This window comes from Cuculus canorus, chromosome 2 (assembly GCF_017976375.1).
Source record: "Cuculus canorus isolate bCucCan1 chromosome 2, bCucCan1.pri, whole genome shotgun sequence".
NCBI lineage: Eukaryota > Metazoa > Chordata > Aves > Cuculiformes > Cuculidae > Cuculus > Cuculus canorus.
The window spans coordinates 55304895-55319750 of NC_071402.1; the positions used below are offsets into that span (position 1 = coordinate 55304895).

Here is a 14856-nt window from a genome sequence, read left to right on the forward strand (position 1 = left end):
CCCTGGAGGTGTTCAAGGCCAGGCTGGATAGGGCGTTGGGCAGCCCGGTCTGGCGAGAGCTGTCCCTGCCTATGGCAGGGGGGTTGGAACTGGATGATCGCTAAGACCCCTTCCAACCCAAACCATTCTATAAGCCTATGGCTCCGCCCCATTCACTCGCTACGGCCGGAGCTTCCCCAGACGGCCCCACCCCCCCGGGCAGCGACGGGAGGGGGCAGCGCAGGCGCGAGGCGGAGGAAGAGGCGGGGGAGAAGGAGGAAGAGGCGGGGAGGAGGCACCATCCCCGCGCTGTTCCCCGGCAGCTGGCGCGGCGCCTCCGCTGGGCGCCCCCGGCCGAGATGGCGGCGCAGAAGATTAACGAGGCGCTGGAGCACATCGCTAAAGCGGAGAAATAGTGAGCGGAGTGGAGGGAGGCCGGAGGGTGGGGGAAGCTGGCCGAGCGGTTGCGGCGGCTGCCAGCTCAGCGCCTGGGCTGTCGAGCCCGCTCTGCTCGCCGGCCCCATCTTCTCCTGCCCGAGCGCTGCTCGCGATGTCGCGCAGCCTCTGAGCCCCGCGGCTGCTGTCCCCCGGCTTAGCGACCCCCCCCCCCGCCGTGCGGCGCGCTGTGTGCTCTTGGGAGTTGTAGTTCACGTTGCTGCCCGTGCCGTGGGTGGGGGTGCGGGGGAACTAAAACTCCCATGATGCCTTGCGCGGAGTGGTCGTGGGCGGGCGGGGGAGGCGGTGGCCTGGCTATAGGCTGGGGGAGTCGGCCTGTCGGAGCCTCGGGGGGCTCTGCAAAGCCGAGTGCGAGGTCCTGCACCCGGGTCGGGGCAGTCTGCGGTTTCAGTACAGAAGAGGGAAAGATGTGATGGAAAGGAGCCTTGTGGAGAAGTAGATAGGGGTACTGGTTGTGTGAAGCTCGGCATGAGCTTGCAATGTGCGCTCGCAGCCCACAAGGCCGACTGTATCCTGGGCTCCATCCAAAGAAGTGTGGCCAGCAGGGCGAGGGAGGGAATTCTGCTTCTCTGCTCCTTTCTCCGGAGATCCCACTTGAAGTGCTGTGTCCAGTTCTGGAATCCATAACATAAGAAGGACACGGAACTGTTGAAATGGGTCCAGAGGAGGGCTACGAGGGTGATCAGAGGGCTGGAGCATCTTTGCTATGAGAAAGGCAGAGAGAGTTGGGGTTGTTCAGCCTGGAGAAGAGAAGGCCCCGAGGAGACCTTATAGCGACTTTCCAGTACCTGAACGGGGTGTATAAATAAGCTAGGGAGGGACTTTTTACAAAGCCACAGAGTGATAGGACAAGGGGGAATGGCTTTATATTGGAGAGAGGAAGATTTAGATTAGACATTGTGAAGAAATTCTTCACGATGAGGCTGGTGAGGCACTGGCACAGGTTGCCCAGGGAAGCTGTGGCTGCCCCATCCCTGGAGGTGTTCAAGGCCAGGCTGGATGGGGCGTTGAGCAGCCTGGTCTGGTGGGAAGTGTCCCTGCCCATGGCAGGGGGAGTTGGAACTGAGTGGGTTTTAAATTCCCTTCTAACCCAAACCATTGTATGATTCCTTGACTAACGGGCACTGTATGTGTCAGGCGACTTGACCTTAGGAAATAGAGAGGAAAATACAGGGCCAGGGGAGTGGGAAGACATGGCCTCTTGCCCCTTCTTCTGGGGCCCTTCCCTTCAGGGGGTGGGTGCTAAAGGTCATCACTCTTTCCCAAACTGGGAGAATAAAGCATCTCTAAAACTAAAAACTCATGTTAATGAGGCTGCATGGCTCGTAGGCCTGAAGCCTCAGTGGATTCCATGAGGGCTGTGTTGCCTTTATTGCTCCGAGTCTTAACTGAAAAGTGAAGGAAGACACCTCTGCTCTTCTGCCAGAGTTAGTGGGGGGGAAAAGACAAGTAGGAGAAAAGTTCTGTTGATTGTGGGGGAAAAAAGAGCCTAATGTGGAGATGGTGTGTTCCTGCTGATGAGAAATATATGATTGTTTCTTCTTAGATGGTGCCTAAGACCTGTGCTGACATTTGACTTAGAGGACTTGACATCTACATATAATAGCCTTTTAATGTGTGTTTTGACAGTGAGCATAGCCAGTTTGCTTGTAAGTCACAATTTCACAGACTATAGTATAAATGTAATAGAGTTGACTAGTCCAAAGATGCTGTTATTTTTGTAAGAATAGTGATTAGGCATCCTGACAAAATGTATGAAAAGTATAAACTGTGATAGAGGAGAGACTTGCTTAGAACAAAAAAAGTGTACCTAGAGTATCTTATTCAAATTACTTGATAAAAAGTGCATTTCAGTGGAACTAATTTTAAGCTTTTGAAATAAAAGGTACCTAAATCTCAAATTGTGTGCAAATTAAAGCATTGACTATTTCAGTTAGAGGCATTTGAGACTTTGCCTTTGATAAAAATAACACAACGTGAAGGCTTGTTTTAGAGTAGTGTGTTGCTGGCTTCCATTCAAATAAGACCACAAAACCTGTGTGAAGTCGATATACAACTTTTTTTTAAAGTTAAGTATGTATTGCAACTGAAGTATCTGCCCACCACAAATATGGACGTGAACTCTAAAGTTATGGTGAATTTTATATTTGTTTTAGGAGTGAGGAAGTCATGATATTGAAGTCAACATTGCTTGATGACTCACTTTGTTTTGGAATGTATACTTTTGCCTATATATGCATCTGTGCATGCATTACACCATTTATTGTCATGACAATACATATATGACATATGAAGCTTTGTAGTCGTAAGTTCTTTCATTTGTTTATGCGATGGAGTGTTTTTGATAATTCTGAGCAGCAGAAAATGACTGTGGAGGAACACTGGAAACTTCATGATGTGTAACAAAAAATATTGTCAGTGTTGTAGTATTAGAAATCTTGAGATGTCACTTTGGTGTAGATGGAAGTATTTTTCTTCTGTTGACTTCTTACTGTCAAAGAGCTGGACTTGTGAGGACTCTCTGTGAATGGTAGAACCATATTAGGGCGAGGCACTGGAGATCATTGCAGTGCTTTGTGTGATTCCTAACAGTGCTGACATTTATTTTTACTGTTGTGATGCCATCATAGTATTTGCATATGGGTGATTGCTCCATATCAGAGGAAGTTTAACGTTTTAAATATATCTGAAGTGATTTAAAGGTGAAATAAAATCTTTACTAATCATTAAAAGGCTGTTCTTGCATTTTAGTCTGAAAACTGGATTCTTAAAATGGAAACCAGATTATGACAGTGCAGCTACCGAATATGGCAAAGCAGGTATGTATGGCTGAAAATGTCGCCATTTAGTTTTAGGTTTCACAGTATTCTTTAAACTGAATTCCTGATAATATTTCATATATTTTTAGTACATTGTTGTGTAAATAAAACTGTTGTGAAGATAAAGTAAGGTGAAATGACAGAAAAGATACTCTTAGTAACACTGTAAAATAAATTTCAGATTGTACTTGGAGATCTAGAACAGTTGTCAGAACTATTAATTTTTTTTTTCAAGTTTGCAACTTCTACTTTGTAAATATTGATGTGTGATAAAAACAAATCTTTATTTCGTTCACTTGTCCACCCTCAAATCCTATGACTTTACCTACAAAACAAACAATATTCAAGCTGGTTTTAAAACTGCTTTTTTTCTAATCTTATAAGGTATGTCCTGATAAAGACTGTCTCAGTAAAGCAGAGAGATGCTGCCAGGTTTTTTAGGCATAGCAAGATCTTTTTCCTTCTCTTTTCCACTCCAAGTGTCACACAGTGTAAAATTCTTACTTGTTGATTCCTTTTTGCTCTTAAACTTTTTTTTTTTTTACTATAGCAATTTATCATGGCTTTTTTGCTTCTTAGTCTATGCCTTCCTACTCATTCATTTAGGCCCAAATAAAAAATACAGACTTGGAAGATAACCGGGGTATCTATAAATTGAAATTAATTTTAAATCCTCCTTTGATATCCTATCATTGTAATAGAGCTAGAAATACATATTTGTACTCCGAAGTGGTTGAGCTGAGGGAGTTGTTATAGTTGTTACAGGTGTGCTTGTTGATGATACACTTCTGTTCCTGCCATAGCGTGATTTGGTATAACCTCTAGTGAAGCTATATACATATGGCTTCATGCAATTCTACAGTTAAAATATAGAATGAGTGAGTTCCAAGATCCAGCTAGACGTATTGTGCATAGTGTGTAGTATAATGATGGTGTGAAAGTATTATTGATGGTAAATGTTTTTAGTGGTAACTAAGTGACTAATAAACAAGGTGGGCTGTCATGGGATTTTTTTTTAAGAGCTTGGTAAACTGTAACCATTCATTTAAAGAGTCCATTTGCGTCTTTAGGTGGCTAAATTATTGAGCAGAAGTGCTGAAGAAAGGAAAAAGGCAAGCTGTAAATAAGAACTTCATTTCATTTCTTGCAGCTGTTGCTTTTAAGAATGCCAAGCAGTTTGACCAGGCAAGGGAAGCCTGTTTACGGGAAGCTGAGGCACATGAAAACAATAAAGCGTATCTTTTCATTGATTATTCTTTTTTCTAAGGAACTAACAGTTTGCTACTTAGAATGGGGCAATGGGGGTTAGTTGAAGATGTATTTAATATATTTGCATATTGTGTTAATCTACAAATTTCTTCTTTGAAAGACTGTTCTTGTGTGCTCTGAGTGGGGGAGCTAAGGAATTGTTTAGGTTAGAAAATCTGTGTTGTTTTCAATAACATCTGGAGTGATAAGGTGCTGACCAGTGCTGGAGATGTCTAGTTAGTACTTCAGAAATTATTGTTGGTTGCTTTTCGTTTGTTTTTTTTTTTTTTTTAAGATACGTACAAATGGATAGTGTAAACTTAATGCAACACTGACATATTGCAGTACTTGTAGTAGTATGTAGTAGCCAGGAATGTATTTTAAGTAAATGTGCCTTTTACAGCTTTACATGTATTTATGCTTTGTTGTGTTGCATTTATTCTGTCATTGGAAGAATTTATTCTTGACATTTGCGTAGAAATGTAGTAGGTTTGATGTGCCTTTATGGGATTCATTGCTTTGAGATTAGTACTTGTATTTTTGTGGCTTTTGTCCTTGACTTTTGACAATGTTACTTCCAGTCTCTTCCATGCTGCCAAGTAAGTACAGAAGCACAGAGTAATTTGAAACAAATTTTCTAGCGTATGGTACAAGCATGAACTGTCATTTAGATCTCTCTGTAGTAATTGGTGTAGATCAAGTGATTTCTCTGTTTCAAAATAAGTTTAATTGAAGTGTGGGCTAGGAAAGTCTGAAAACCTGCAATGCCTATCTGAAGAAATGACAATTTTGACATTCTTCAGTGACCTTTGATGTAAAATATTTTTTCTTAGATGAACTTTTTGTCATATTGAATTCTACACTGTTGGGCTTATAAAGAAATTTGTAATTAAAGAGTGCTTCAGAGCAAGGAGATGACAAATATTGCCTGTGGGTCAGATCTTAAGAACAGATTTTTAGTGGGGAGTGTGATTGAGGTACTTCATTTGCGCAAGATAACGTTACACATGCACTATGGCATTAAGTAAAACACTTGAAACTTCTTCAAATCTTTAAAGATCAACTGTGAAGTGATACTAATGCATGTTAACTTTTGCTGCATAACTACAGCTTGCAGAAATACATGACATCTAACTAAATTGTGATCTTTTTCTTTGCAGAGCTTATGAACAAGCTGGCATGATGCTAAAGGTATCTTCACTTGCTAGTGTTTATTTAAAAATTCTATTTTATAGTGAAGAGTATTATGCACTGGACCATTTTACAAATACATGTAGAGTAATAGCATATTGAGTGATATTTTTCTGTTAACTTATAGTCCCCAACAATACCCTCAGTAGATTAGGGAAGTGACATTCGTAATTGGTGGTGGGGAAACATTGTTTTCCCTCTGTAGAAGAAAATGTGGGGGGCCTCATGTCAGAGGGTAATGGAATAATGGTGCTTCTGCTCTAAACTACCCCAAATTTGTGCCTTACTTGGGAGTTTGTTACTTACAAGTGAATTTTATAGACTTGGTGGTCAACTTCCTTTAGCTCTACAAGTTTGTAAGTGAAAATTAGTCTTAATAAATAAGATATTACAATTTGTTTTGATTTCTTTCATTGAACATTAGCGTAATTCCTGACAGCAATGTCTCTCTGACTGTGGCTTTACAGGAGATGCAGCGACTCCCTGAAGCAGTTCAGCTGATTGAGAAAGCCAGCATGATGTACCTGGAGAACGGGACACCAGATACAGCAGCTATTGCACTGGAACGGGCTGGAAAGTAAGTTTGTGGTATTGGTGACTAGAATGCATGCGGTGCATGGATATGTCTTTGGTTTTCTTTCATGTATTTTTGCTGCTTTTAAGTAAAAAATATTTTCACTTCACCAGAAGATAAATGATTTCTGCTTCTTACAGGTTAATAGAAAATGTGAACCCAGAGAAGGCTGTGCAGCTGTATCAGCAAGCGGCCTCAGTATTTGAAGTGAGTGGGGGTGTTTGTTTTGTTGGGTTTTTTTCTTCCCTGCTAGCAAAGAACTCTCTAGTCCCAGAAGGTGTACAGAGATTAATGAATTGGTGTTTGGGGCCAGCTATATAGTTAAGAAAAAGCCTATTATTAGGTTCCAAATTATTTCTCCTTCCTTTCACATCACTGGCTGAGTAATGAAGCTGAAGGCTTCTTATGATGTACAGGAGACTATAAAAGTCAGGAGTCAGTTTGATTTGCATTTCTGTCCATACAGGACTTAGTCTGAACTTTGTATGTTGTCAAGTTTTCTGCCTTTTGTTGGGCAGCCCGGAGGATATGGAACAGAGCTGCTGTTGAGTCCTGGAGCCTAAAATAGTTTGGAATCAGTGAAGGCACAGAAGAGAAGAGTTTGCTTGGTGTTCTGCCCATCCCATGAGCAGATGATTTTCACTTTTGCTACTGCCCCTGGCATACTTCTCTATCGTCAGATGTCACATGTTTCCAGATTAGCAACTTTGCGCTGATATTACTTTGCTCCTTAGATCCATAGGGGAGCTGGCTGTGGGGCTTGGGTGCACCAGTGCTCTTCATGTTTCCCTCAAGTGTGTGAATTGCTGGTAATTAAGAGTTGTTCTAAGTTACAGGTGATATACTTAGTTTAAGGTCTAGCAGTCCTAATTCCATGCAAATGAAATACGAATGCATTAATTATTTTTCTTCTCTAGAATGAAGAACGTTTACGGCAAGCATTAGAAATGCTAGGGAAAGCGTCGAGACTTCTAGTCAGAGGGCGCAGGTATGACTTTATGCCCTTTTTTAGTGTAATCTTTAATAGTCACTTTGTAAAGTAACTTTAAAGTCTTTCTGGGAAAGACTTGGTTGCTCTGCTGTTTTATAGCTCACGTGCTGTTGCTGATCTTTATAATGCTAATATGACTAAAAGAGTATTCAAACTAAAAACAAGTTACTGTGACATAATATTGGTAGTTCATGAATATCAGACTTAACTGATAGCTTCTCGTACCCTCATGACACAGAAATCTGTTAAGAGTATGTAACAAGGCGTTCTTCTTGTCAGCTTTGTGAAAAATGGATTTCTCTGAATGAATACCAGAGATGTTCTTGGCCTGCCTGTCCTTGGCTAAAGGAATTACTGACTATGTTTCTTTATCTACTCTGTTAGTAAGATCTACTACTGTTTTTCAGTTGTATTGCTTTTTGTTCCAGTAGGCTTGCCAGTGTATTAGCCTCAGGTTCATTGTGCTGTCTTCCTGGCACTGATACTCCTAACTGTGGGGTTTTTTTTAGGTTAGATGAAGCTGCATTGTCTCTTCAAAAGGAAAAAAGTATTTATAAAGAAATTGAGAATTACCCGACATGCTATAAGGTAAATTCTAAGTGATAACTTCTGGTAGTACATTTCAGGATTTTATAGGTAACTAATGACAGCTGACTGACAATATATAGCTCTTGCTGAATGCAGAAAATTTTGGTAGTGCATATTTCCCCAACATGTAACTGTGCTTTTCTGCTACTATAATGTTGAAGGTAGTATGCTGTTCTCTACATGTGCTGTCAGAAACAACAAATGTCAGAAATAAAGATATTATTGAAAGTAATAAATACCAAAAGCTGTTGCTTGATGCATTGCTTCATTACAGTGTTACGTGAGATAACGTGGCATTTCATACCAGTTGAGGATATGGCTTTATGCTTTTTCATTGTTGTTCTGACGCTCTTATGTCACTATGTTAGAATCATTGCAGATTGTCGTGACCTTTTCATGCTAAATACTAGCAGCCGAGTATTTTTCTCATAGTTTACTGTTCATTTCTAAAGAATCTTCAGGTTGAGTTTTTTTGCTTTTGTTTAGAAAACCATTGCTCAAGTCTTGGTTCATCTTCACAGAAATGATTATGTTGCTGCAGAAAGATGTGTGAGGGAAAGCTACAGGTAAGCCTAGTTCATCTCTTATCGTTTTAAAGTGGACATACCATTAATGTAGGTCTGTTATTATGAAAAAGCAATGTAAGTGCTGTCTGCCAAGAAATTTTAAGCCTGTTCTTCTGTTGACTTACAGTACAATAATAGCATTCCTTGGTTGGTGGTTATCAGAGGAATTTTTTTTCACCGTTAACAGATTTAGCTGTGATTACTGTGATGTCTCTTCACAAAGAACCTAAAATAAAAAGTTAGTCATCAAGAAGTAGTTGTGTGACAGGTGAAATGAGAAGGAAATTAGAAGTTCTTTCTATTTATATTTTGCTCAAAGCTGAGCAGAATACTGCTATGGCTGGGATTCTTGTCTTACTGATGTCCTTTGGATTGTGTCTTTTTCTGAAATGGAACAGAGACGTATTGGCCATTGTTAACAAACTTTTATGGCTTTAAAGTGGGTGTTTCTGCTTGTTGCTAACAACATTTTCAGAATCTCTTTGCCATGTCACATGTGGAGGCAATTAAAAAGAATTTCAAATTTTCATGATACTTTGTTACTCTTTGAGAATGGAAATAGGGAATGCAGTCTCAAAATGCACAATAGCAGCATCTCAGTATAATGAATTAATCTATCTAGTGTGGTACTTAAGTTAATCTAAATGTTTTTGTTAAAAGCTTTCAGCATGTGAGTCACTACATTTCTGCTTATGTTGATCTAGGATATCTTGCTCTTGTGATACATTGGAAGAAGAAAAGATTTCTACTTTTTGTGACTTCTTTTTTTAAAATAGTTGATTGAACTGGAAGATAATTTAGGAATCAGAGTAGTCCAGCTGAATACACTGAAATGACGAAGGCATTCTTTATGCATCCAGGAGGAAATTTTGATGTCTAAATCTGGATTTAGCGTTTAACCCTGCTTTCAGAGGTTTCCCCACAGCTCTCCATTTCACCTTTTCATTAGGACTTCAGTGGCAAAATACTGAAACAACATATTTTTACTCTGTGTTTTTAGTGAAATGACTTGAACATATGTGTAACTTAAATTCTACTTTATTTTTAGACAGAATTTTTCAAGATCAGTCTTTAAACATCTTGCTCGTATTTTCCAAGTCTTCAGTTTATATTTTATATATAGAAAATCTCATTACAGAATTCTTTTTTCTATGTAAAGTGGAGAGTTTATGGACTGGTCAGGAAAAAGTGAAGAATTCTAATATTCTCTTTTTATCTTGACTGTAATTGTGGTCTTATTCTTGGCATGTAAACTAATATTGCTGAAAGTTTTTAATTTTGTGTATATTAGCTATGTAACTGGAGAAATCAAAGTGGTTATAGGCAGTTTCATGGAATAATCAATCCATCCGATTCTTAGAAGCTGTTTACTCTTCAGCTGCAAATCAGCAGCATAGAGACAGAATAGGTGAGTGTCAGGTAGTTTGCTGAAACGCGCTAAATGGAACTCTTAATTTCCTTCAGTATACCAGGATTTAATGGAAGTGAAGACTGTGCAGCGCTAGAGCAACTTTTGGAAGGGTATGACCAGCAAGATCAGGATCAAGTTTCTGAAGTCTGCAACTTGCCACTCTTCAAATACATGGACAATGATGTAAGTGGGGACATTCAATGGATTTTTTTTTTTTTTAATAATCCTTTTGCTTGTTCAAGTTGAGATACTTTTTTTTTTTTTTTTAGTACTTGATGAGAAGAAAAGCAGAGTCCATATATGTATTGTGATTTGCTTTGTCATCCTACCCTGTGCCTGTCAGCTTTATCTATTCATTTACTGCTTGCTAATGAAAATTCCCACATCGTTGTTCCTTTCAGATGTTGGGAATGCTTAGGTGAAAGAGTGGTTTGTTATGGATTTGCAGAGTCTGTGTTGAGCAAAATTCAGTTCTTATCTGCTTGGTTTCTTAGGGGCCAGAACACTTTGCTGCTTGTGCTTTATCTCAGAAATATCATATAGCTGATGTGTGCTTAAATATTACAAAATATGATGCCTACAGGATGGCACTGTTGAGTGTTTCTAGCACTTATTACTTAGCAAGTTACTAATTACTGAAAGATTTTTCTTTTTAATTTACCTAAGTAGTTGTCTCGTTGACCCTCCCTGTTTTTTGGTTTTTTTTTTTAAATTATACTTGCAAATTGTAAGAAGTATAAAGATAGGAAGGGTGTAAAGTACATGTGACATCAATCCATGTCAAACTTTGTGACAGTGTTGACTAATTTTACTGTGTTACTGCGTTGAACAGTAAGAATTAAGGTACTAGTCTTAGTGAAAAACACTTGTAAGACTTTTTACATGAGCTATTATTAGATAACGTATGCAGAGCTGCATACTGAAAACCTACTTTTTTACATAAAGCTTGAACCACAGAAGCTGTAGGATTTGGCCAAATGCTATAATAAGCAGTATCAAGGCAGAGTTACACCCCATTCCTAGAGTGTTTAAGAGGGGAAAAAATGAACCAATCTTAGGCTGCATGCTAAGATGGAAAAATGTACTATGAAAGGAGCATCCATTTGTTTTCTGTACCGAATATTACCTGCTTATTTTTTACAAGCATCAGTGAATTCTGTGCAGTGTAAATCAATAAGATTTTACTTCTGTGATAGTACAGAAATTAAACTTGCCTTGTTATTATCAGTATGCCAAGCTTGGTCTTACCTTGGTGGTGCCAGGAGGTGGAATCAAGAAGAAATCACCAAATGCTGTACAAGACAAAGCAAGAGGACCAGCTGCAGCAGGCTCTCATGCTGACGAGGAAGAGGATGAATATTCTGGTGGACTATGCTAGCTACAAACATAGTTTGTTTTACGTATCTGACTTATTTGTGATGTTGAGCATATCCAAAGGTACCAGATTTACCAGAGCTTCATTGCAATTGTGATATGGAAATGCTAATATTAACTTGGCAGCTTTTGGGTACAATACAGGAGAAAAAGCATGATTGTACCTGTCATCTTGAAACATCTTTGGACTTTATTTCTTAGCTGGATAGAACTTCCTCAGGGCCCTGCCTTCAGTTGATGGGGGGAAAAAAATGAGAGAATTTTTTACTAAAAGCAGTTTAAAAGAAACCAAAATCCCAGAAGCACGGGAGTAGGGAGAGTGGTACAAGATTTTAAATGCTGAATTTCAACAGCTGATGCTTTTTGGTCCCAGTAATATGTTTGTGCTTGTTTCCCGAGCTAAATATATGCTCATGCATCTGGCTGTTTATCTCCTGTTTAACACTATTTAAGGCAGACTGTGGCAGGCAGGATTTTTCACTAGCATAAGCACTAGGGGGAGCACTCAGTTTATTTTCAGTGAGGTTTTACTCCATGGGGGAATATTTATTTTAATACCTTATTCTTTGCTAACAGTATCCATGCGGTTGTGGAAAAATGCTAAGTCGACTAGTTTGAAGCTGTCTTGCAAGCTTTAAAGTACGTACACGTCTTCCATCTTAAGAACTTCATTGACCTGAAGTCTTTGGAAATAATGGTGTGCATAGTGTTTGTAATGTACACCCTGGGAATGGGATGAGAGCACAGTGTTTCTTACCAATCTTTCTGAAGCATGCCATGACCAAGAAAAGAAACTGAAGGTAGCAGATAACATGCATTGAATATAAATCTCTGAAGACAGTGTTTAATGAAAACTTAGGAGGAATGTTTTAATTATATGTTTGAGTTCGAGTGTTATAGGTGTTTATTTACTAATCAATATGGTAGTCTACAAAGACATTTCATTGTTTCATATTTTCGAAATATAGAACATGTCTCTTACATAATGTCTCTTACAGCATTTTTCAAACTAGCTCAGAATCCAAAGTAACCAAATTTTTATGTATCTTCTCTATTTTTATTTGGTTTTAAGTCATCATGTGTTTTGCAAACTTCTGTGGCGTCTTAAATTTATTTGACAATTTTTGGTTAAAAGTTGACACTGGAAGTAGTACCTGTGGTCTTTTTCTTCAGAAGAACCTAATCAAGATCTGCAGCAGTATGAGATCACTTGGAATCCAGCAGGGATTTGTGTGTGATATGTGCTCCCCAAAGTTCAATAAACAGTAAGCCAGAAGCACAGTGTTAACTATTGGTACAATTTCTGACATACTAGGGAACTGGATGTCTTCAGAAATGTCAAGCATATGTCTGACATCAGGATGTCAGGCATAGTTGTAATGATGGTAAACTTTTAGTGAGTTAATATTCACTTGCCAAGGGGTGAATACCACTCAGTAGCATGGTGACGGGTGCGTAATTTGGTGGCAGGGCTACTGGAAAAGTCATGTTACTCAATTTAATGGGTGTTCAAAAAACAGTTTTGTCTTTGTATTATGTAATAGTAACCTAACTACAGCTCTATTTCTTTCCTATCTGACAGGTAATTTCCCTTTGCTATTAATGATATGTATGGAAGTTTTTGCTCTTCTGTAAAATAGTCTAAGAGTAATTTTTGGAAGTGAGTTGCTTTTCTCTAAAAATGATTACAACTGTACCAGAAAGATGGGTTTGAAGACTTTGCACTCACTCCAGTTTACTCCTGCCTTCTAGATTTGTTCACGAAGGTGAGCATGCACATGAGAAGTCTCACAAGTAAAAAACAAAAAAACCAACCAAACAAAACCCCTGGCATGTAAAGGAGCACCAGCAACACTAATCTTCAAGCATTTCCTGCTGCTTCCAATTCTGAAATCAGTTTTGTTGAATGGTCTCGGGTAATCAGCTTTTTTGTGCATGTGAACAATTCCATATATCTAAGAAGAAGGCGTGTAAGAAGAAATAGTGAGCCCTGTGTGTTTCTGTGAAGGAACTTGAAGGCTTTGTTTAAACTGTGCTTGTAAAACTAACAGGCCCTTAAAATAAAAATTAGAATAACGGGTTAGAGTCTTAAAGCATACTTTTCACATTGCCAAAAAAATAAAATAAAATAGATGTGCAAGACTGCCTTCCCCGCTCCCATAGCTTTTTTTCTCTTTTCCTTGTGCCAATTGTGGATAATCTGGAACAGAAGTAACTTGTACTAAATCTGTTAAGCTGCCATTGAACGGAAAGGAGCTTCTCTGAATCTTAGGACTAGAATCTTAATCTTTGATTGCAATGTTGCTGCAAAGACCAAATCTGCGGAAATGAAAGTGTGTGAAAATAAGATGATCTATTTTATATAACTTATTCTCCTATTTTAGGCAATGAAACTGATAGGAATGTTAACTGCCTTTCAGTAAATGTTTAACTGTAGAAGAAGCTGTCTATATATTATGTATTAGTGTTTGTTTCTAACTTCCACAGCAATTTGCACACTTAGGTAAATATCATTTAAGTGATTTGAAATGGAAAATATACCATTTACTGCAAGAAAGTTTCCAAAACCAATGTTGACTGTAAGAAAAATAAAATCAAATTGTGCATGAAGGCTCAGCAATGGACAGTGCAATGTATATGTAAAATCAGATTTCTAAATTCTCTGTAACTTGACTTAGTATGCCCAAGTGCAGTGTGAGACCTGTGCTGTATTTGTTCTTTTTCCAAATATGTGGTGTATTAGAGTACAAAATGTCAATGTAATGGCTCTACAGATGCTGCCTCTTGAGAAGAGGCCGTGTGTTTCACCGACATGAAAAATAAAACTTGAAACTAACACCTTTGTGCTAGCTTTCACTGTTGTTGACCAGGTCCTGCTGAGCCACTGCTATTTGAGTATTGCTTTTTAATCTCAAGCAGGTTTTTTTGTGTGACTGTTTGCAGATCTAGTCATCAAGTATTACAGGCGTGTTATGTGATCAAGGACGAAGTTTTGGGAATTTGCTGGCTCAAATTTGAGTCCTGAAAAAGTTAGTGTTGTCCAGTCTTTGTTCTTATTCAGTAGACATTTGCTTACAGCCCATTTGATTTATCCTGTGGTTCTTGTTTTTCTAACTGATCCTTTGGTACCTTTCTGCTGGCTTTTGTTATTTGAGATGGTCCCACATCTTAGGCAATTCTGTCTACTCAGAATAAAAGGCATGTAGGTGTTTTGCATCTCTGCTGAACAACTTGGTGGTTCATTGTTACCAGTTCACTTCTCAAAGGTTTGTATTTGGAAAACTGAATAGTTATATTGGGTGATTGTCAGACTTGAATCAATCATCTTTAACAACACAAAATAGACATATTTGATTCTTCAGTCCTCCATCTTCCTCAGTTTTGGCTAATTATACAAGGCATAGTTATGGTGGCTTCAAAGGACTTTTTCTAATGGAGGACATGGGGGAAAAATCTTTATCATCTAAGTTTATAATAAGTAGTGAACTTTTTCTGTTGTGGGAAATAGAAAAAGAAATCAACCCACATCCAACAGTAGTTGTAATAAAATTGGAGCAAGTAGTTGCAACTTTCCAGAGCAGGTTACCACTTGGGATCTGTTTGTTTGAAGATGAACAGGGGTGTTAATTGCTAAGCTAAGGGGCTGTAGAGGCCGGCAT

General features: G+C 38.9%; 1 protein-coding gene across 1 annotated transcript; it reads left to right on the forward strand.

The window, feature by feature from the left end:
• The first annotated feature begins 241 nt into the window (after nucleotides 1-241).
• On the forward strand, nucleotides 242-13496 carry NAPG (NSF attachment protein gamma). Its single transcript, XM_054059697.1, has 12 exons — nucleotides 242-394; nucleotides 3187-3254; nucleotides 4405-4489; nucleotides 5084-5101; nucleotides 5663-5693; nucleotides 6161-6270; nucleotides 6408-6474; nucleotides 7185-7255; nucleotides 7768-7846; nucleotides 8333-8412; nucleotides 9877-10006; nucleotides 11052-13496. Exons 1-12 carry the CDS (start codon nucleotides 339-341, stop codon nucleotides 11199-11201), a joined length of 945 nt encoding a protein of 314 aa, XP_053915672.1. The 5' UTR covers nucleotides 242-338; the 3' UTR covers nucleotides 11202-13496.
• The last annotated feature ends 1360 nt before the right edge of the window (nucleotides 13497-14856 follow it).

Excerpts from the sequence above, each read along its gene's own strand:
- NAPG (XM_054059697.1), top strand. The coding sequence starts at position 339 with ATGGCGGCGCAGAAGATTAACGAGGCGCTGGAGCACATCGCTAAAGCG. Across the intron at positions 5,694-6,160 it reads AAGCTGGCATGATGCTAAAG|GAGATGCAGCGACTCCCTGA; the intron begins GTATCTTCACTT and ends GTGGCTTTACAG. Across the intron at positions 7,847-8,332 it reads ATTACCCGACATGCTATAAG|AAAACCATTGCTCAAGTCTT; the intron begins GTAAATTCTAAG and ends GCTTTTGTTTAG.